General features: G+C 40.4%; 1 protein-coding gene across 4 annotated transcripts in view; it reads left to right on the top strand.

Annotated features, from left to right (window-relative positions):
• The window catches only part of FMN1 (formin 1), a 415,982-nt gene that overhangs the window by 303,528 nt on the left and 88,046 nt on the right, over positions 1 to 24,408 (top strand). For all 4 annotated transcript variants that reach the window (XM_068548761.1, XM_068548771.1, XM_068548781.1 and 1 more), the window contains one exon: positions 937 to 1,029. In XM_068548761.1, the coding sequence (XP_068404862.1) occupies positions 937 to 1,029 (93 nt within the window). The remainder of the gene's footprint in view (positions 1 to 936; positions 1,030 to 24,408) is intronic.

The raw sequence follows: 24,408 nt of genomic DNA on the forward strand, positions 1-24,408 counted from the left end.
ACCTCTGTGCTTCTGTAAATTCCTCCAAGAATATATCTTTCTCTATTTTTTGAACCAGGTGGCATGATTTCTGGGCGAAAATCTAATGCTTTAATATATTCTCTTGAATAAGGACATGTCAGTAATTTCTGGCCATGATCAACAGACAAAAGTGATCATGACTCAGCTCTAGCTTTGGAGAAATGAAGCCTTTTTTTACCCAATGCATTTCTGCCACTGACACAAACATACAGAAACCTTGAGAAAATGCCTCTTGCCTGGGTTAACTGCTTTTTATGACGGTGAACTATGGTTTATTGTGGTCTCCGTGTCACCGAGTCAGAACTATCTAATTTGAGGGGCCTTGATTATCAAAAAAAGCAACCTCTTGTAAATTCCAGATATCCTGTCTGAAGTAAATTACGTATAAAATGTTTCACATGTGTTAATGGGAAGGGGAGGTGAACGGGAGTGAAGAGAGATTCAGTCCTCCCTAACCTGGGGTTAGTTCTCATGCTGGGATGTGGGTGTCACCTTGAGGAATCGCCAGTTTGGTGAGAATTTCTGCAAAATCTATTTTAAGCTCCACTTTTAGAGTATGAATCTGAAGAGGGTCTGGGCCCTTAATTCCCTAGAACTAGTCCTTGAGTAGTTCTTGCCTCTATTTTGGAGAGACCAAAAGCGGAGTACTTCACCTGTCCCAAGTCAGAGGTTTTGCCGTGTCTCTAAAAAAAAAAAAAAAACTTGAAGGTGATGTATTTCCCTGTTCCTGAAGAAAGGTGTAAAGTGAGCTAATTATTTGTATTTGTTTGTTTCTGCTCTTTCCCCTGCCTGTAATTTGGATAAACGATGATGGATAAGGATTTTGCACTATTAATCCCCAAGTGCAGAGCACAGAGCACAAGCTCAGCAAATCCGTGTTCTCGAGGAAGTCTAATTGCCACCTTCTCTTCACAGCAAGCGAGAAACAGATGGCAGTGGTGTGTAAGGAGTCACCAAAGGAGTATCTCCAGCCGTTCAAGGACAGACTCGAAGAGTTCTTCCAGAAAGGTAGGAGGTGTGACGTTGTGAAACGTCCTTCCTTTCTCCGTCTTTCTCCGAGACCCACTGCCCCGTGCATCCTGCCTGAGCACTGGCAGCTCCGATGATTCCATTAGACCATCTTCCCATGGCGGAGCCGTACTCAGCTTAGACGGAGTTGTCCTGTAACCTTTCTATCACCTTTTAAATCTGCTGTAAGATTTTAAATCCTTTAACATCACTCCTGGTTCTGTAAACTTTGCGAGAGAAGGCTTTCTCTCTTTGTCTCTTCATGGATCCCAAGAGGATCCTCGGTCCCTGTTAACTGACAGACGACGTCCACGCAAGGCTTATGCAGTCGTGCAGGCGGATGGTGATTATCTCTCCGGTTTTATGAGTATAGCAACTTGGAAACTTGTGTTGTATTTTCCATTCTTTTCAGAAAGGAAAATTGGGGCCAGGTGAATGTCGCACATCCAATCACTTGGCAACCATCAGCCCTCTGGGGTTAGCGGATGGAAGTGATATGCATGAGACCCAGTACTGACTTAAAAATCTTACCGAGTTGTATTCCTTCCTCCATGGTTTTGGCAGGACTAGGGAACTTTTGTTGAGCCCTGGTAGTGAACGTGAAAGTTTAACGCCTTTCGGATATCTCCTATTCTGGTTTCTCAAATTCAGCCTAGATGTAAAACAAAAATAAGTGTGGGGCACAGTTTCCAATTATAAAATAAATAGGTCATGGGGAACGTTGATTTACAGGATGGTGACTGTAGTTAATAATACTGTATTGTGTATTTGAAAGTTGCTAAGAGAGTAGATCTTAAAAGTTCTCATTACAAGAAAAAAATGTGTAACTCTGCATGCTGACAGATGTTAACTAGACTTATTGTGATGATCATTTCACCATATATACGTATATGGAATCATTATGTTGTATACCTGAAACTAATCTAATGCTATATGTCAATACTATCTCAATAAAGAAAAAAAAAGTGTGGGGTAGTTAGAGGGGGCTTTTGTCTTTGCTAGAAAGCCAGAGGAAATGCATGTAGGAACCTTTAGGGGTATATCAGCATGCTGTTTCTATTTATTACTAAGGCCACATGATACCACACCATCAACAAAAGACCATTAAGCAGGGTAAATCCATAAAGTATGGCCAAACCACCTTGGAAATTGGCAGGGAAATTCTCAGTCCATGAGTCAGAGAAACTTCATTCCAGCTGGTCCCTTGGTGCAGAGTTCATTGCTCCCTCCTCCTGGATGCGGTCTCATTTGTGTTGAAGCAGAAGTCAGAATTCTCTCTTGGCCATAGCTGAACCTTATATATGATGGAAGTAATGCCATAATGCCATCAGGCCAAGTATCATTTTGAGAGCAGATAGTAATACCAACACTTACGGGTTATGTGGCTAAAATTAGGTTTTATATGTGATTTATTAAAGTGGATGCATTGCTTTATGATTATTTTATGTAAATATAACCTAAATGGCCTAAAAAGAGCACAAAATATTTCCCTCTTCTATTTGTTTAAATTTAAAAATTTTTTTATTTTTATTGAAATCTAGTTGATTTACAATATTGTGTTAGTTTCAGTGAATATAAAACACAGTGAATATATATATATATCCCTTTTCAGATTCTTTTCCCTTATAGTCTATTACAAAATATTGAGTATAGTTCCCTGTGCTATACAGTAGGTCCTTGTTGTTTATCTATTTTGTTATATGTTAAACCCAAACTGCTAATTTATCCCTCTCCCCACCCGCCTTTCTCCTTTGGTAATCGTAAGTTTGTTTTCTATGTCTGTGAGTCTCTTTCTGTTTTGTAAATAAGTTCATTTGTATCATTTTTTTAGATTCCACATATAAGCAATATATGATATTTGTCTTTGGCTTACTTCACTTAGTATTATAATCTCTAGGTCCATCCATGTTACTGCAAGTGGCATTATTTCATTCTTCTTTATGGCTCAGTAATATTCCATTCCACTGTATATATATATATATATATATATATATATATATATATATACCACATCTTCTTTATCCATTCATCTGTCAGTGGACATTTAGGTTGCTTCCATATCTTGGCTATCCATTTCTATATTTAATTGCTATTATCCTATATCTAGAAAATTCTGCAATGAGTATGTCTGGGTATTATTGGCTCATATACTGTAATGGCCTTAGGATCCTTTCTCTTCAAATTAGCTAGCATTTTAAAACACTTATGTTGTGAATTCTTTTTGTTGGAAGGAGATAAATATGAATAGATTTAGAACACTGAAAATCTGCATTTGATGCCTTGGAAAAGGAATTTGCAAATCACTCTTGGGAGTTCTGTTTTAGCTTCTTCTCTGCCAGGTTTCTTAAGAAAACTGTTATCTGTTCTGAGAGAGGGAATCGAGTTGAGGCAAACTGGACCTTGAGTCAGGAAAGCAAGGATGTGGCCACAATAAGCTGTTCTAAGAAAGCCCTAGAGCAGTGGTTGTCAACCCTGGCTGCATACTAGGATCACCTGGGGGAGATTTTAAAAATTTCAACACCCGGGCCAAATTCCAGACCTACCACTAGCATCTCTAGGGGTGGGACCAGGTATCAGCATTTCTTTTTTTCACTCCCCACGTAATCCCAGTGTCCAGCCCAGGTTGAGAACCACTATTGTCAAGCTTAGTTCACCTCTTAATGGGTATTCAAAGGTATTTTGTCAGAGCCCGCTATGTGTTAGGCACTGTGACAGACGCTGGCGATCCTAAGATGAACCATAGACCCCTCGTCCCTCTCTCAAGGACCGTCTTACTGGGGAAGGGTCTGTAATTGAATAAAGGAGTCACCTCTCCTTTAACCAACAGAGTGAAGGGAAGATGGGAAGGACATAGGAATAGCCTCAAATTATGGTTAAAACAAAGTCAGCCAAAATGAGACACAAAAAGAATTTGGAGGAAAATGACTATTCTAAAATGAATTTTAAAATATAAAAATAAATCTTAAACATTGCCAATGGCATGTGGTGAAAAGAGCCACTGTTGAAATACCTGTGTTACTGTTGACTCATTAGTTAACTGAGTTGGTCAAAGAACAGTCTAGAATTGTGCTGCCCAGTGTGCCAGGCACTGGCCACATGCAGCTGCTGAGCAGTTGAAACGTGGCTAATCCAGACTGAGAGGTGCTGCACAAATCAAACACACACCAGATTTTGAAGACAGTACCAAAAAACATGCAAAATCTTTTATTTCTGCTTTTTTTATATTGGTTACATGGTAAAATAGTATTTTTAATATATTGGGTTAAATAAGTAAAATATAATATTAATCTTAATTGACCTGTTTCCTTTCATTTTTAAGCACGGCCACTAGAACATTTAAAATTATATCTGTGGCTTGCATTGTAGCTCTATTGGACAGGGCTGTCTAGAAGTAAGATCCCTTGGCCTTTCCCATCACATTCCTTCACTTTCCTCTCCACGTTATTGCTTTACCTTCTCAGCTTAAATCCTGGGTTATTGGGACCCAGTATCACAAGCTAGCCTCTCCCCACTTTTGCTCTGGGTCTGGCCATTGTTTGGCTCTCAGGTAGGGGTGCTTAACTAAAGGAGGTGACAGCATGCCACTTCATCAGGCTACCCCTCTGTGGTTCAGGAGGTGGTACTTTGCTACATTGCAGTATATACAAATGAAATATCTCTTGGCTACTGTAGAGTTGCAAGTAGTAGTCCCTTTTTTTATGGAGATGGTTCACAGAGTCATAGAAAATGTGAGATTTCTTATCTACTATAAATGTGCATTATCCACTCGGGATAATCAAGTTTTTATGGCAGTTATCGTAAGTGTAGGTGTCATCTAATATGCCACTCATAAGAAACACCATTATTCCAAGTACTACTAAGAAATAAAAATTGCTGCCGATTAAACCATGACATGTCATAGATGACAAGAGGTACCCCAGTATCAGAGATGCTAAAATATGAAAATTCCATCAATTTTGAAATTGATGTAAGATGGTACTGTAATTAGGCATATAGGAGCAGAGAGGAGGGATGACTAACACTTCCAGGTAAGTCAGGGAAGATTTTGAGCAAAGGAGATGTTTTTGTTCAGATCTGAAAAAAAACAAAGATGACAGTGAGGTCAATGACAAGCAGTGACAATGACTGATAACATTTGGTGGTTGCTTCTATATACCAGGCACCGTGGGGAACAGATCATTTTACTTTGTCTTCATGACAACTCTCTGAAGTAAACACTATTATCACCCTGTTGTCCAGATGAGGAAATTTAAGATTAGGAGTTCTCAGCAGACAAGTTATAAAGGGCGTTCCAGGCAGAGGAAAACACTGCAAATCTCAGGATGAAAGACATGACGTGTTTGGGGAATGGCAAGAGACTTGCTGTAGCTATATCACAGGGCGTATGGAAAGAACACAAGACCCAAAAGGAGAGGAGGGTCACAATGTGACTTGCTAAAGCATCTGAACTTTGTCGTACAGGCCACTGAGAGCCTTTGAAAAATAGTATGTATGGGAGCGACATGGTCATGTTGGATTTGTTTGTTGTGATATTGGTGTGTTGGGATCCTTTTGCTTTTTGTTGTTGTTAAGAAATACATTATAGGGAATTCCCTGGCCGTCCAGTGGTTAGGAAGGACTCCACACCGTCACTGCCAATGGCGCAGGTTTGATCCCTGGTCGGGGACCTAAGATTCCACAAGCCGTGCAGCACAGCCAAAAATAAAACAAAATAAATAAATAAAAATAACATTAAAAAAAAAGAAATACATTATAACTAAGAACAATATAAAGAAGAGTTGGGACAGTAAAAGACTGGAATCCAGTCCGTCAAGCTCTTCTACAGCAGTCCAGGCAAATGATGGTAAGAACTTGAGCAAAAGCAATCACAGTAAAAATAAGAAAGGAAGGGATATATCAGTAAAGCTTTTAGGAGTTACAGGACTAGATGACCTATGAGAAGTAAAAAAACAGAGGAGAAAAGGATAACTCTCCTTTTCCTTGCCCGAATAACTGGCTGGATACTGATGTGGAGGACCCATCTGGGATGGAATACAAAGACATAAACTTTGGACACGTTGATTGGACATACATTTGAGACACACGGGTAGAATACTGGCCTCACAGGAGAGTGCTGGGTGAGACTTGATAGAGGATAGCAGTTTAAGTCATAGGAGTGAATGAGATACCCCAAAGAAGGGGTAGAGAACGAGAAGTTGTGGAGTATCTGAGCACAGGGTATAATATAACAATCATAAATGAGAAAAGATACTTCTGTACTTCTGTAGTATTTGACAGGAAAGCCAGTTTTCAATTAGGGGTCCATCACTCGTAAAGTCTTAAGCAATTGCCTTCTTTACGCCTGAGAAGTCATACACATGCGTTGTGGCTCAGTTGATTCATGGTTAGGCTAATTTTCATATGAGCTGCAGTTCAGTTCTTCTAACCATCATGATGATTTAATTTTCTTATGTAAATCATATCCTGTTGCCACACTCAAGCGGAGATGACGTGACTGTCCTTCTGTCTTTTTTTTTTTTTTAATAAATTATTTTATTTTATTTATTTATTTTTGGCTGTGTTGGGTCTTCGTTTCTGTGCGAGGGCTTTCTCTAGTTGCCGCGAGTGGGGGCCACTCTTCATCGCGGTGCGCGGGCCTCTCACTATCGCGGCCTCTCTTGGTGCGGAGCACAGGCTCCAGACGCGCAGGCTCAGTATTGTGGCTCATGGGCCCAGTCGCTCCGCGGCATGTGGGATCTTTCCAGACCAGGGCTGGAACCCGTGTCCCCTGCATTGGCAGGCAGACTCTCAACCACTGCGCCAGCAGGGAAGCCCTGTGCTTCTGTCTTTTATCATCCTTCCCTTCTCCAAAGGCCCTTAAATAGTGTTATTTAACAAAACTTGTTCTTATCTAATTTCACTTTCCGCACAGAATCGAAAGTAATTTTAATGGCACGCCTTTTCAGAGTTGCAGTCTCCATGGCCTCTGAGCCCTTTCCCTGATGTGGTTTTTCTTTTCCACAGTAGTCTCTTATTGATTCCAGTTTACAGCTCCGTTCAGAGTGACCTTGTGCAGGCATTATTTGAGCTCATGTTTTTCCACCCTCAGATCAAACATGGTCATAATGATATGGCCTTCAAAAATGTGATGCTCACATTAAAAGTCCCCATAAACGTGGCAGGGATCCTATAATTGAAAGAAGGCACAGAAAACTGATTAGATCCCAGGTATAGATCTTTAGGGTGGTCTTTTCATGCTGTTAAATTGGTCGTTTGTATTTATAGCTTTGGCAGGGAGGGCTGGAACCTAACCTGGTGCTAATACCAACACTCTCCCACACTTGGCCTTATCTCATTCTCCATTAGTTTTACTTAGCATCCGTGAGTGGACCCAAATCAAAGTAGATCTGAATAAGCCATGTTAGTCCTAATTTATCCAGCTATCTTCTGAGGTTCTTTGACCAGCTGAGATTAAAGATATTCTTAACGTCAAGAAACTGTTTCCTAGTAAAAAGTGAGTAGATAAATTTACCAAGCTTAAAAAAAACAGTAACTCTGATTTCGCACATTGAATGCAAAAAGAATTATCTGTGTAGCTGCATACCCCGTGATAGCTGGGACTATGTCAGTCTGGTCCTATGCATTTTCTTGTCTCAACATAATACAGGCTTAGCCTGGTCCATAATTGGTGTTAATAATTATTTTTTTAATTAATGAACAAACAACCTGAGTCTTGTAAAGTGCCTGCAGGCTTTTTTCCCGCCCCCCCCTACATGGGTTTCCTGTTTAAATCCTTTTTAGTATTGGTAAATTGTGCCAGAATCTGGTAAGATGCATCTTTGGTCTACAGTGCATGCCTGTGGTCTGGTCTCCTGGATATCAAAGCATCTTTCTATGTTGCATATATACACAAATCCATTCTTCATAAATACTTATCTCAGAGTAGATTGATAAAGGCTGTAATTGAACCTCTATAAACTGTAGAATAAGAGCAGGTTATTAGGTAATCACTTCAACCCCCAGAATGTAGAAAGAAAACCATCTGAGTCACCATATTCACGCCTTAATATTACAGAGATCAGGACAGGTCATTGATCTGGACAGTGTGACCTGTGAAAGGAAATAATTCTTACATTCTTTACAGAACTTGTGGAAGGAAGAACTGTGGCTGGGGAAACACACACTCTACATGGGCCAAAATGCGTTCTTACATACATCACTACTCAAAAAAGTGCCAGCATGGATGGCTTCAAATAACATCAGATGGCCAAGAGTTAAGATAATCTGTTGTGATTTCCAGGTCACTGAAGTAACAGAGCAGTAATCCTTGGAAGGTGGAGAAAGCCATCTTATCAGAGGCTTATTAAGTAGACTCTTATCTGAAAGGATTTAGTTTGAATCCGTTTTTTTTTCCAGAAATTTCTGTCAAGAGCACATATTTCCCCCCCAATCAGTTTCTCTATCTTCTCCTCTCCCACTCACTTCCCCTCCTTCCCTCCTCCCTCCCTCCCTCCTCCCTCTGTCCCTTTCCTCCCCCTTTCTCTCCTCTCCCTCCCCCTCTCCCTCTCTGCTTCTCCCCCCTTTTCTCCTCCTCCTTTTCTCTCTTCTCCCTTCCACTCAACCCCCTTTAAATCTTTTTTTTTTTTTTACATCTTTATTGGAGTATAATTGCTTTACAATGGTGTGTTAGTTTTTGCTTTATAACAAAGTGAATCAGCTATACATATACATATATCCCCATATCTCCTCCCTCTTGCGTCTCCCTCCCACCTTCCCTATCGCACCCCTCTAGGTGGTCACAAAGCACCGATCTACTCAATTTTTCTTTTTGGCCAAGCATCCAATAAGTTGTCTTTTCAGTAACTTTTGTTCTCTTTTTCTTTTCCTTTCTCTCCAATGATGAAAAGTTTTGCAAAAAGAAGAAAAATGTCTAAATTCTTTTTACTGATATATAAATACCTGAAAAAGATTGCCCGCCCCCCAAAAAAGAAAGAAAACTGCAGACCAGTCTCATTATAGTTTTAAAATTCTAAATAAAACAGCACATTTTAAGACCAAATGAAGATTATTCTCAGAATGTAAAGATGATATGATATAGGGAATTCTGTTAATATAATTCATCACTATTAACAGCTCTAACAAGAAAACTCAGATGATTATCTCTTTAGATGCTAAAAAGTGCACACGACAAAATTCAAGTTCCATTCTTCATTTAAAAGCTCAATAACACGTTAACTAGCACATACTTCCTTCAAATAATAAAAATAAATCTGTCATAGCCCCAAATTTGCAACTCTTTTCATAGACAAAAGCTCAATCTACGTTCTATATGAGCTTCTAGACATTAAGAAAAAGACCAAAATCCAATAAAAAAGACAAATAATATGAACAGTGACAGAAACTGCTTTTTAAACATATGAAAAGATAACACTCTCAAAATGGGAGAAATGCAAAATAAATTACATTGAAATTCCATTTTTTCACATCCAAGATTGGCAAAATTACGAAAGTTTGATAACAGACTATTGGCAGTATGGTAGCATAGACTTCACTCTTCTACATTGCCTGTGAAAGTGTAAATTGTTACAGTCTGCGTGGAGGTCAATTTAGCAGTAGCTAAGTTACAAATGCGTATACCTTTTGACTTGGCAGTTCTACTTCTCGAAGCCTACCCTCAGATGCTCACACATGAAAAATGATTTATGTACCATGTTACATATCGTGACGTTGTTTGTAACAGTGGAAGATTGAAGACAACCTAAGTGACTGTCAATGATGGAATTATCAAATTAGGGTATGTCTACATGATGGAATACTAAGCATCTGTTTAAAAAAAAAAAAAGAATGAGGAAAGTCTTTACATATTGACATGGAAGACTCTAACATATTTTAAGTGGGAAAAAGCGAGAGTGAGAAGAATAGACATATTACTATTTAACTAAAGAAGTAGGGGAAAATGGATAATACTTAACAAAAATCTCTAAGGACAAATACAAAGCTAACGTAGGGCTGATATTCAGCTGGTTCTTACCATAACAGCCAGGGGCGTTGTCTGTTCTGTTCAGTTGTTCAGTCTGTTGGTAAATATTTAGAATATTACTCCTGAAAATAATCAAACAGATTCATTGCTGTAGTGGATAGAAGATGGATGGATGGGGTTCAAAGGTACTATGTAGACTTCTTATAAATCTTGATATTTAATCACCATGTTCCTCTTCAAAATAAATTAAGCAAATAATTTTTTTAAACAAACAGCTGTATGGTACTTTGCAATTAAATTTTTTCTCTCAAGACTGCTTCCCCTTTTAGGGTTTCCCATTGTGGTACCATTTGTGGTCCCTCAGTCCACTGAACCTAGCCCTTTCTGTTCAATTTCCAAAGAACTGGAAATTAAATGCTCCCACTCACAGCCTGTTTCCCTCCTTTGGGTGCTGGACTGGTTGACTTAGAAGGACATTTGAGGGCCTCTTGTATTTTCCTGCTCTCGTGAATGGAGAGCCCGATCTATGAGCGAGTACCTTGCTTTCTTTCCTTGCAGTCCTCCTTCTCAACACCCCTCCACAGCAGACACACACACACAGTCCCTCAACTTCTTTCTCCTGGCCTTACATTGCCTCCTCTCATCTTGCTCATGGTTCTGTCACTCTTTCGTGATGTCTGTAACCGAAGTGTCCATGAAGAAACCTCTTTGCTCTAATATGGAGGGTGTTGTATCTTTTCCTCATCTTTTGTTCCCTGCGCCATAATGTATTCTCCATTTCATTTGAGTCCTCTTACTTCTTCAGTACATAGATGTCTTAGGTGTTTTGATGGACCCTTTCCTAAACATACAGGATGAGAGAGTAAGAATCTATATCTCAGATTACCCTGGCACAGACCATCTTCTAAACCTAACACCAGAGTAGGACGAGTTATCAGGCATTTCTCTCTCAAGACCATTATCAGGATATGACCTCTCCTGTGCGTATTTGGAAAGAAAGCCTTCGTCTCCTATTTTTAAGCAATGTCTCTGAACTACATGCAGGTAAAAGAGAGATGGTGGTGGTTGGATTTGGACGGAAGTGTGGGGTAAGTATTATTAACTCTTACTTACATAGGTCTTCTCTAGAGCAGCAGATATTTAGGAACACACACACGTGTATGTGTGCACACATGACAACAACAGCTCTAAGCTTATGAGACCAAGATGCTTTCGTGGAACAGGAACCGTACCTTAAAATTCTTACAACCTTGAGTAGGGTCTTTAACTAATTAAGTATTACAGCGTCACTAGGGCCCATCTCGTGATGGTACTGTTGGTGTTGATGTGATCCCTTCATTTCCCTTTCATTGTGGCAGAATCCAAGATCCTTTGAGATCATGGAGCCACAACTGGAATAACCCTTTGCTGATGAGAAGCGGCCCCACGTAGAAGTAGGGGATGGAGCCAAGTGAGCCATGCTCTTTCTGTGTTTAGATCGTCTTGTCCACTTGTGAATTCTCTTTCCATATTTCATTGGCTTGTTTTAGAAAAACTTGAAGTAGACTAAGTTGCATCCCCCAGCAGCAGGGTTTTAGTAACTTCTGAAGTTTCATTTATGATACTGAGCCATAATCACACTATTTAATCTTCCTATCCTGGCTACATGTACCCTTTTTGGTTAAACCTGTTTGCTTTTTGTTTTTTAAGTGTTCTGAATGGAGCAGAAAGAGCATTGTGCTTGAAGTCAGAAGCCCTAGGTTTGAACACTAGCTTCACCACTTCTCTGTGTGATTTGGGGCAAGTTTTTAAATTTCTCTTAGCCTTTTTCTTTCTTGTCTGTAAAATGGGAATAATAATATCTACTGTATAGCATTATTATGAAGATTAAATGAGATAGCGTACATGTGAAACCACCATAGGAACTATAAAGCACTGATAAATATAGTGTGTTATTTTTACAGTGTGATTATTATCCCACCACCACCCTCTGTGAGAAACACCAATTGGTTGAAACTCTCCCTTGGGTTTTCAGTTCAGACAGGCAGTTGGAAGGATTCTTCTTTTGGTTTGATGGTTTTCTTCGGTAGTATGCGTGTGTTCCTTTCTTTTTATTTTTTGTGTATCTATTGTAGGATTTTGATTTGGGGTTACTGTGGGGTTCATGTATGTTGACCTATAACTATATCTACTTGTTTTAAGCTGGGAGTCATTTTAAGTTCAAACACATTCTGAAAGGTCTACTTTTACTTCCCTACCCCACATTTTGTGGTTTTGGTGTCATATTTTACATCTTCGTGTTTATCCCCTAATTGTTTGTTGTAGTTACAGTTGCTTTCACAATTTTTTTGTCTTTTAATCTTTGTGCTGGCTTATTTAAGTGGTTGATCCTCAGTCCTTACTATATATTTGCCTTTCCTAGTGGGATTTTCCCTTTCCTATAGATTCTTACTTCTTTTCCACTTAGAGAAGACGCTTCAACATTTCTTTTAGGGTAGGCTTAGTATTTTTTTAAAAATTTTTGTTGGTGTATAGCTGATTTACAGTGTTGTGTTAGTTTCAGATGCACAGCAAAGTGAATCAGTTATACATATACATATATTCACTCTTTTTTTTAGATTCTTTTCCCGTATAGGCTATTACAGACTATTGAGTAGAGTTCCCTGTGCTATATAATAGGTTCTTATTAGTTATCTATTTTATATATAGTAATGTGTATATGTCAATCCCAATCTCCCAATTTATCCCTGCCCCCCCTTATTCCCTAGTAATGATAAGTTTGTTTTCTACATCTGTGACTCTACTTCTGTTTTGTAAATAAGTTCAGTTGTACCCTTTTTTTGGATTCCATATATAAGTGATATCATATATTTGTTTTTCTGTGTCTGACTTACTTCACTCAGTGTGACAATCCCTAGGTCCATCCAAGTTGCTGCAAATGGCATTATTTTGTTCTTTTTTATGGCTGAGTAGTATTCCATTGTACATATGTACCACATCTTCTTTATCTGTTCCTCTGTTGATGGACATTTAGGTTGCTTCCATGTCCTGGCTATTGTAAATAGTGCTGCAGTGAACACTGGGTAGGTTTAGTATTGATGAACTCCTTTAGTTTTTCCTTGATGAGAAGGTTTTATCTCTTCTTGTATTCTGAATGATAGTCTTGCTGGGTAGAATATCCTAGGTTGCAGGTTTTCCCTTTCAGCACTTTTAATATATCATGCCACTCAGAAATTAGCTGATAGGGCTTCCCTGGTGGCGCAGTGGTTGAGAATCTGCCTGCCAATGCAGGCGACACGGGTTCGAGCTCTGGTCTGGGAAGATCCCACATGCCGTGGAGCAACTAAGCCCGTGTGCTGCAACTACTGAGCCTGTGCTCTAGAGCCTGTGAGCCACAACTACTGAAGCCCATGAGCCTAGAGCCTGTGCTCCACAGCAAGAGAGGCCACAACAATGAGAAGCCCACGCACAGCAATGAAGACCCAACACAGCCAAAAATAAATAAAATAAATAAATTTTTAAAAAAAAGAAATTAGCTGATAGCTTTACGGGGATTCCCTTGTGTATGACTTTTTGTTTTTCTCTTGCTGCCTTAAGAATTCTCTCTTTAACTTTTGCCATTTTAATTATGATATGTCTTGGTGTGGATCTATTTAGGTTCATCTTGTTTGGGACCCTCTGTGCTTCCTGTACCTGGGTGTCTGTTTCCTTCTTTGGTTTTGGGAAGTTTTCAACCATAATTTTATCCAATACTTTTTCGATCTCTTTCTCTCTCTGGCCACCTTCTGGAACCCCTGTAATGCGAATGTTGGTATGCTTAACATAATCCCAGAGATCTCTTAAACTGTTTTCATTTTCTTTTATTTGTTTTTCCTTCTGCTGTTCTGATCGGGCGATTTTCTTTATTCTATCTTCCAGACCACTTGTGCATTCTTCTGTATCACTTAGTCTGCTATTCATTCTTTCTAGTGTGTTTTTCAATTCACCTATTGAATTCTTCACTTCTGATCAGGCATTTTTATTTTTATTTTTTTTAACATCTTTATTGGAGTATAATTGCTTTACAATGGTACGTTAGTTTCTGCTTTATAACAAACTGAATCAGTTATACATATACTTATGTTCCCATATCTCTTCCCTCTTGCATCTCCCTCCCTCCCACCCTCCCTATCCCACCCCTCTAGGTGGTCACAAAGCACAGAGCTGATCTCCCTGTGCTATGCGGTTGCTTCCCACTAGCTATCTATTTTATGTTTGGTAGTGTATATATGTCCATGCCACTCTCTCACCCTGTCACATCTTATCCTTGCCCCTCCCCGTATCCTCAAGTCCATTCTCTAGTAGGTCTGTGTCTTTATTCCCATCTTTCCACTAGGTTCTTCATGACCTCTTTTTTTTTTCCCCCTTAGATTCCATATATATGTGTTAGCATACTGTATTTGTTTTTCTCTTTCTGACTTACTTCACTCTGTGTGACAGACTCTAACTCCATCCACCTCAACACAAATAACTCCATTTCGTTTCTTTTTATGGCTGAGTAATATTCCATTGTATATATGTACCACATCTTCTTTATCCATTCATCCGATGATGGACATTTAGGTTGCTTCCATGTCCTGGCTATTGTAAATAGAGCTGCAGTGAACATTTTGGTACATGACTCTTTTTGAATTATGGTTTTCCCAAGGTATATGCCCAGCAGTGGGATTGCTGGGTCGTATGGTAGTTCTATTTTTAGTTTTTTAAGGAACCTCCATACTGTTCTCCATAGTGGCTGTATCAATTTACATTCCCACCAACAGTGCAAGAGTGTTCCCTTTTCTCCACACCCTCTCCAGCATTTATTGTTTCTAGATTTTTTGATGATGGCCATTCTGACCAGTGTGAGATGATATCTCATTGTAGTTTTGATTTGCATCTCTCTAATGATCAATGATGTTGAGCATTCTTTCATGTGTTTTTTGGCAATCTGTATATCTTCTTTGGAGAAATGTCTATTTAGGTCTTCTGCCCATTTTTGGATTGGGTTGTTTGTTTTTTTGTTATTGAGCTGCATGAGCTGCTTGTAAATCTTGGAGATTAATCCTTTGTCAGTTGCTTCATTTGCAAATATTTTCTCCCATTCTGAGGGTTGTCTTTTCGTCTTGTTTATGGTTTCCTTTGCTGTGCAAAAGCTTTTAAGTTTCATTAGGTCCCATTTGTTTATTTGTGTTTTTATTTCCATGTCTCTAGGAGCTGGGTCAAAAAGGATCTTGCTGTGATTTATGTCATACAGTGTTCTGCCTATGTTTTCCTCTAAGAGTTTGATAGTGTCTGGCCTTACATTTAGGTCTTTAATCCATTTTGAGTTTATTTTTGTGTATGGTGTTAGGGAGTGTTCTAATTTCATACTTTTACATGTACCTGTCCAGTTTTCCCAGCACCACTAATTGAAGAGGCTGTCTTTTCTCCACTGTATATGCTTGCCTCCTTTATCAAAGATAAGGTGACCATATGTGCGTGGGTTTATCTCTGGGCTTTCTATCCTGTTCCATTGATCTATGTTTCTGTTTTTGTGCTAGTACCATACTGTCTTGATTACTGTAGCTTTGTAGTATAGTCTGAAGTCAGGGAGCCTGATTCCTCCAGCTCCATTTTTCGTTCTCAAGATTGCTTTGGCTATTCGGGGTCTTTTGTGTTTCCATACAAATTGTGAAATTTTTTGTTCTAGTTCTGTGAAGAATGCCAGTGGTAGTTTGATAGGGATTGCATTGAATGTGTAGATTGCTTTGGGTAGTAGAGTCATTTTCACAATGTTGATTCTTCCAATCCAAGAACATGGTATATCTCTCCATCTATTTGTATCATCTTTAATTTCTTTCATCAGTGTCCTATAATTTTCTGCATACAGGTCTTTTGTCTCCTTTGGTAGGTTTATTCCTAGACATTTTATTCTTTTTGTTGCAATGGTAAATGGGAGTGTTTTCTTAATTTCACTTTCAGATTTTTCATCATTAGTGTATAGGGATGCAAGAGGTTTCTGTGCATTAATTTTGTATCCTGCTACTTTACCAAATTCATTGATTAGCTCTAGTAGTTTTCTGGTAGCATCTTTAGGATTCTCTATGTATAGTATCATGTCATCTGCAAACAGTGACAGCTTTACTTCTTCTTTTCCGATTTGGATCCCTTTTATTTCTTCTTCTTCTCTGATTGCTGTGGCTAAAACTTCCAAAGCTATGTTGAATAATAGTGGTGAGAGTGGGCAACCTTGTCTTGTTCCTGATCTTAGTGGAAATGGTTTCAGTTTTTCACCATTGAGGACAATGTTGGCTGTGGGTTTGTCATATATAGCCTTTATTATGTTGAGGAAAGTTCCCTCTGTGCCTACTTTCTGCAGGGCTTTTACCATAAATGGGTGTTGAATTTTGTCGAACGCTTTCTCTGCATCTATTGAGATGATCATATGGTTTTTCTCCTTCAGTTTGTTAATATGGTGTATCACGTTGATTGATTTGCGTATATTGAAGAATCCTTGCATTCCTGGGATAAACCCCACTTGATCATGGTGTATGATCCTTTTAATGTGCTGTTGGATTCTGTTTGCTAGTATTTTGTTGAGGATTTTTGCATCTGTGTTCATCAGTGATATTGGCCCTGATCAGGCCTTTTTATTTTTCCTAGTTAAAATTTTCACATTGTACATCTGTTCTTTCCCTAATTCAGCCAACAGTTTTATTACCAATGCTTTGAATTCTTTTTCTGGTAAATTGTTTATTTCTGTTTCATTATTTTTTTTCAGGTTTTCTTTTTCTTGCTCTTACAATTGAGAGCAGTTCCTCTGCCTTTTCATTTTACTTAACTTTCTCTGCCTCTATGAATTTAGGCGAAACAGTTACGTGTGGCAGTCTTGAAGATGTGTTCTTATGTGGGAGCATCCTTATACCGACCGCATGTGCATGGACACAAGTCACATCTTTCCTCAGGGTGTGCTGGTAGCTATCACCTTGGTAGGGAACGGGGCTGGAGATGGAGGGGCTAGAGCTGGAGCAGGGTATGAGGCAGGACTTCTCCTCTGCTCAGTGGCCATCACTTCCCTATCAGGGACAGGGTCTGATCCCAAGTTGCTGGAGCAGAAGCCCCGAGGTTCAGGCCCAAGCTGTCTCTGTTCCTTTGAGGTGTGTGTTTTCCCCTCTCCCAGCACCGAGTCCCTTGCCCCAGAGAGGAGCAGTGCTGAAGCAAGTGGAGCCCGTGCAGGCTCTCAGCTCATGTCAGCCGCAGACAGAGGTCCGAGCTGTCTCTGATGCTGTGCCCGTGCAGGCGCCCTGAATTGTATCCCTCACTCCACTCAGACGCAGCCTCGGGTGCCAGTCGCCTTTGTCCCTCACAGCCAATCACTGTCCCTAGTCTCTGCCACCCTGTTGTGGAGCCATACTGCGGGCAGCCTGGGGCCCACAGTGGACCCACAGTGTGTACTGTCAGAGGGTGAGCTGTGGTGGAGCGTCTGCCATCAGAGATCTGAGCTGCTTCTGACGCACTGCTTGAGTTAGCACCAACAATAGCCGCCGCCACCCCACCCAGGCTCCGCCCCGGAACCAGGTCGCCTCTACGCCCCACAGTCAAGTCTTGCCCGTTGTGGCTGCCCCAGATTCAGCGCCAAGCTGCTGTTATCCCAGCCGTCCTCCAGTGAGCCAGACGGACTCATCTCCCTTGGTAGGATCCTAGGACTGGGGCATCCAGTCTGTGGCTTGACCCACTCACTTCCCAGGGTGGGTGTCCACCTGTGAAATCTCCTTTTTTCCTCTGTGTGCCCTTCCAAGGGTACAGGTTCCAACCCAATCACTTTTCTTCCCTTCCTACCCAGCTACATGTGTATCCTTCTTTCAGCCTTGGCTGTGCAGGAGTCCTTCTCCCAGTTTCCAGTTAGTTTTCAATGAGAATTGTTTCACATGTAGGTGTATTTTTGATGTGTTCGTGGCGGGAGGTGAATTCCATGTCCTTTTACTCCACCATCTTGACCGGTCTTCAGAATGCTTCTTGACTTCAACAGTTAAATCATAGTGCTTCATTTAATCTTTGCAGCAATCCTTTGATACGGATTTTATTGATATTACCCCTAACTTTCCAGATAAGGAAACTGAGTCTGAGAATTTCATAACTTCCTTAAGGTCAGTGTAATCTTAATCCCCATATTGGTACTCTGCCATCCTAATAACTTGGAAAATCACTTCTTTTTTCTGTATCCCGAGACCTTGGTGGCTAACTAGAAATAAGCATTTTCTCTTACCATATAAATGAGAAAAACGTGAGCATAGGAAACTTGTCCACCATAGCTTAACAGCAGCAACTCCGATTCCTGGAGTCCTAATAGAGACCCCATTCCACCTCCCCAGCAGTAACAACAGAAGTTTCATTCGTACTCTGGAAAGAATTGCGGTGACAAGTAGTTCAGTATTTTATGGAATCAGTACTGAGCTCTGCATTCTTGCATAATAGTTCTTTTCATGATAAATTGCTTTGTGCAATTGTCAGCTCAGCCAGCACTTCCTCTTTGGATTCTTGACAACTATCATTGAGGTTTTCATCAGTGATTGATTGCAATCGCTATCAGATGACTTCTCTTTGAATTACTCAGTTACTATCTTCATGTTGGAAGAACCTAACACCTGTACTGCCTTCTGGGAGTTAACTGTGCAGAATACATATTATATAATATGTGGTTTTGCAGATAATCACAACTCTGGAAAGGTCTCTTCATTCTTTCAAATAATACAGGTCTGTTTCTTCGGCTGAGTTCATTTTGCTTTAGAAGAATTGTGGCAGCAGTAGTAGGAACCCAGGACTGAATGAGGTAATGCATGCGGAGAACTTAGCACAGAGCCTGGCACTATTTATGTCGGCTACCGCTATATTCTCAGGCATTTTATCACAATTTTATCAAATGGTTCGGAGGGTGGAGCTCAGGAAATCAATCACAGAAGTGGTACTTCCCAATGGTGAGAATAGCTGCAGTTCCAAATTCAAATGGCAAATAATAAATAATTACAGCAAAAGGTCTTATGTATCAGAAGGAAAATCATGTTCATCTTGTCCTCTTCTCTAAAAGTAAGTCAAAAGCATTGACTATGAGCTGGATTTCCCTAGGACCTGAAGTGCTTTTTTTTTGTTATAATTTGTAGATCATTATGTATGTAATCAGAGGAAGAATCAGGTAAGTAGAGTTAGCAGAAGTTAAAAGGTACCAGATATGCATGAGCTTTTCTACAGGATTGTATTCTTTTACTATTCAAATATTTCATTTTAAAGTGTAATTGTAATGTCTAGAGTTATACCTTAACGATAAAAAGTATTTACATAGTTCCATTAAAGATGACATGCCTTACGGATCTAACTTCCTGGCTACCCAAATCAACAATATTACCACCTAGTGGCCACTGAGTTGAACTGCAAACACATGAACCTTGGGACTCACAAAGAGTCTGAGTGCCTTGTTTCAGTGGCTAAAGTGGTTGAAAATGACACTGAGCACCACTAGAGCAAACGACTTTAACTATCCTTGATCACTGTTAATTACCAGAAAACTCAAACTCGGCTCTCTAGCAGGTGGGAGAAAGTTGAGACTTTGAAAGTTTGCAAGCTGAAGCTAGAAAATGTGATCATTTAATTCCTTAATCCTTTTATTAATCTTTTGAATTGAGAAGAGCTGTATCTACCTTTCTCCACCAGTTTTTATATTCAAGTTTTGATTGATTTCTACTAGTTTTCTTCTGAAAATAAAAACTGCGTATCTGAGTAGATCACAACTGTTTTCAACAGAGATAAACAATGGTTTTTCCACTATAGGAAATATGCAGTGTCAGTTTATGTCCTTTAATAAAATTATCAAAAGCTAAGTGCTTAGCTTCTTGAAGTGCTGGTCCATGATAGCACATCCTCACTCCATCTCACCAGGACCTTTTTTATTTACCACTTCCCCTCTCTCCCTCTCTCCTTATCATCTACCGACTTGTTGACATTCAAACTATTCATTGAAATGAACAAACCATCTGCCTACTGAGCTCATCGCCCCATCCCAGTTCCTTGCTGAAATAAATGAAATGTGGGATGAGTAATTGTAATGTAATAATTCTAAAGGAGTGTAATATATTCAAGTAGGTTGAATGCAGGAATCCACTAAAAATATTATTTGAAATTGCTCTTCTTTCCTTAATATTGTCCCTTTGGTTTCATGATTCTAGGATTAAGCCTAATTGCTAACATAATATATGTGCATGATCATCTGCTTTCTTAAACTTAAGCTTCCTCTGGCATTGGTTCCCAGTTTGTAGTCATGGCTGTGGCATTAACGGTAATTGGTCTGAGCTTCGTGTGGTGAAATAGGTTCCAACACGTTGACAGCAATTAATGGAGCTAGTTAGCCCTGGGTAAGATTCAAGGGATGGATTTTGTGTCTCTTTCAAATTGTTTTCTTGTTGTTTCTGTGGTAGTCTCCCAGGAGACTGTAGTGAAAAGGGGGCTGGCTTTAGAATTACACAAACCTGAGTTCAGATCCCTTCCCTGCCTGTCCTTGGGAAACTTATTTCATCCAAACGAGGCTGAGTTCTCTCATCTCAAAGATAGAGGTAATAACACCAATACCATAAGGTTAGTGTAATGATCAAATCAGTTAACATATGTCAGCCACCTAGTACAATATCTAACACAGTAATATGCATAAATATTTGCTCTCTGCCTTCCCATAATCGTCCCCTTACGTTCCCTTGTGTTTTGCTGTGACTTACATTTCTTAAGCAGAGTCAAATTCAGTTCCATCTAAGATTCTTTGTTGATAATGGGCTCCCTTTTTTTGTTGTTTTTTTTTTTTTTTTTGCCCTACTAGTGCAGATATAGTAGCTGTTCAAATTGTTCATTCAATGATAAGGTCTTACTATGTTCTAGGCACTGTGCTACTTGCTATTTATTCAATGATGAGCAAGAAGAGCACAGCCTTTGCTTCTGGAATTTATATCTGCAAGTAGAGATTATAGCCTGTTGGCATTAGGAATCCACGTGGTATATTCTGGTTATCTGTTACTGTATAACCAACCACCTCAAAACTTAGTAGCCTCAAAGGCCAGTTTATTACTGCCTGTCACAGTTCTGTGGGTTGACTAGACTCGGTGGTTCTTTTTTTTTCTTTTTAATTTTATTTATTTATGGCTGTGTTGGGTCTTCGTTTCTGTGCGAGGGCTTCCTCTAGTTGTGGCAAGCGGAGGCCACTCTTCATCGCGGTACGCAGGCCTCTCTTGTTGCGGAGCACAGGCTCCAGACGCGCAGGCTCAGCAATTGTGGCTCGCGGGCCTAGTTGCTCCGCGGCATGTGGGATCTTCCCAGACCAGGGCTCGAACCCGTGTCCCCTGCACTGGCAGGCAGATTCTCAACCACTGCGCCACCAGGGAAGCCCAACTGGGTGGTTCTTGCTCTGAGTTTCCCATGAGGTTGGAGTCAGAAGGTGGCTAGATTTGGAATCACCTGATGACTTCTTCACACACATGTCTGGATCCTGGGCGGGGATGGATAACACAGGTGGAGGATAGTTGGACATCTCCTAGTCCATGCAATCTCTCCACATGGCCTGGGCCTCCACGCAGCATGGTAGTCTTGGGGTGGTTAGATTTCCTACATAGTGGCTGGCTCTTTCCAGAGCAAATGTTCCCCCTCAAAAAAACCCAGAAGCTACTAATCCTCTTAAAGGTTAGGGATAAGACATCATGTCACTTTTGGTCAAAGAAGTCCCAAGCCAGGCCATTTTCAAGAGAGTGAAGCGATAGACCCCACCTCTCAATGGAGAGCAGTGCTTATGTATGGGGAAGGAAAGAATTGATGGTGGCCATTCTCTGGAGGCAAGTGACCACAGAGTGTAATTGACTGTTCCTCAGTTTCATGTCCCTTGATATCTAGACTCTCAAGCAAAAACCAGTACCTACTAGTTAACTTAGTCCACCAAGATTTGCAAAGCTGACCATTAGTGCTTGCCCTAGGAACAGGGATCAGTATTGCCTTTAGGAGTCAGACAGATGGCAAAGTAGAAATGTGTTTGCTCTGGCCCTTTTAATTCTTCGGGAAAAGATGATCTTTCCAGAGAATGAGATTTCATCACTCTCCTCAACCTCCCTCTGAGGAAACGTCCTTATTTCTCTGTGTCACTATGAGGGAAGAAATAAACAGCCTCAAAAATAGCAGCCTCACGAACCCACCTTACCAAGTGATTCACATGTTCATGCACCTATTTTAGCACATAAGAACCATCACTATCAGGGTATATTTCCTGGGACTCAATATCAATTCCCATTTGCTGCAGTTTCTACTCCGCTTCTTTTGAGATATTCTCCTTGGAATTGGAGCCCTAAACACATCAGTCCCCTGAGAACTCAACACTTCGTGCTCTTGATGCGGTAAAGACTTTCCTCCCGCCTTTTCCCAGGGACAAATGGCCTATAACCTACTCTCCTAGGCCCTTTCCTACAACCTTATCATCTTCTTTTTTTAAATATCGTTCAGGGCACTAAAATAACAACCACGAACGTTAACTTCCCCAGCACAGACATGAGAGAGGAAAAAAGTTGAAGCTGCTGCACTCTTATTTTCAGTATAAATGCTGCTTGATTCAAGGTCTGGATTTAACTATTTTATACCTTTTAAAGAATAAATTATCAGAAAATTGACAAAATTGGGAAGTTGGGTGTTTCCGTTCCTGTACTCTTGCCTTCAGTAAAATTGTCCACTCTAAAAGCCCAGTGATAGGCTCTGTATGCCTTTCTCTAGTGGGTTATGTTTTGCTCTCTGGTCCCTCAGTGGCCAGGTTAGCCATGCTCCCTCTGACAGAAGATCAAGCGGTCCTCCACTACCAGAAACGCATCTGCTGGAATATTTTCATCTAATGTGAATCCACAGAGTTGAGCTTTTTCCCTAAGAGGGTTTAAGAATCTTTTAAAGACAGACCTATGAAGACTTTCCTTAGCTACAGCAGGTAATTGTGGTCACGTGAGATCAGGATTTGTCCTTTGTGCTCATATGAGTTCTTTCTGCGCTTGTCAGGGCTGTCGTCGTTAACCATCTTAACTATGAACTACTGAATAACAGAGGAAGTACATGTGACCAGTTGCAGTCTGCATAGATATGCTTAAAAATGCTTTCTGGGGCTTCCTTGGTGGCGCAGTGGTTGAGAGTCTGCCTGCCGATGCAGGGGACGCGGGTTCGAGTCCTGGTCTGGGAGGATCCCGCATGCCGCGGAGCAACTAGGCCCGTGAGCCACAACTACTGAGCCTGCGCGTCTGGAGCCTGTGCTCCGCAACGAGAGAGGCCGCAACAGTGAGAGGCCCGCGCACCGCGATGAAGAGTGGCCCCCGCTTGCCGCAGCTAGAGGAAGCCCTCACACAGAAACGAAGACCCAACGCAGCCAAAAATAAATAAATAAATAAAAATTAAAAAAAAAAATGCTTTCTGATTGAGATGGGATGGAATATATAGGTTTAAGAGCCACTTCTAAATCACATTGAAAGTGTTTTTTTCAATTGCTATTTTACCTACCAGTTTTCTGTTCCTGAAAATATAGATGAGAAACCGAAATCTGAAATTTATGTTCAGGTTTATGAGTTTTGACTACGTGTTCCAGGTGGATTGATTTGCAACACCACCTGTCTTAATTTAAAATAATGACATTGTTCCCCTGGATCGATATAACCTCTTCTCCAGGGACACGCTATGTATACTGTGAGACTAGAATACCATATATGTATGTGTGTGTGTATGTATTTCTCATAAATATTAAATGGACAACATCCAAGAGGCCTCTAAGGAGGACCAAGCTAAAAGAGTAGCCTAGATTGTTTCCCACAAACTGTGATAATCCAAACTCAACCAAGATCAATGAGCTGTCGGGAAACAGGAAACAAACATTCCAAGCAGAAATATCTCAAGTAATAGCCAAAGGGATAAAGAAAACCACTGGCTGGATAAACTGTGATAAATGGTGGTGGTTTGTTTTTAAATTTTGTTCCTATGTGTAAGTGCCTCTTTGAGCAACAGTTTCTGTGTAATACAAGCCCTTTGTACTGTGTGACACTCCTGTCTATGTGTATCTTCCAAAGACTGGGGAGGGTGGAGTGAGGAGTCATCTTTTCTTCTTTAAACAACTGTTTCTCACACTGTTTAGAACTTAACCAGTTGTGTGCATTCTCTTTCCAGTACTCCAGTTGTACAAATTACTGTCCCCTTATTGCTCTGTATGCATGGGGCACGCAAACCCACTGGCACAACTGCCCCTCGTGTTTGTACCATTTTTATACATCCCACCTCCTAGTCATCCCGAGGATTGCTCTGCTGCCCACGTCTGCCTCTCCCCGCAAGCAGCCATCTTTGCCTTGGTGCTGAATGAAATAACCAAGCCTCCGGAATTCCTATAACTTGCTGCATGTCAAATC

This window comes from Eschrichtius robustus, chromosome 1 (assembly GCF_028021215.1).
Source record: "Eschrichtius robustus isolate mEscRob2 chromosome 1, mEscRob2.pri, whole genome shotgun sequence".
Lineage (NCBI taxonomy): Eukaryota > Metazoa > Chordata > Mammalia > Artiodactyla > Eschrichtiidae > Eschrichtius > Eschrichtius robustus.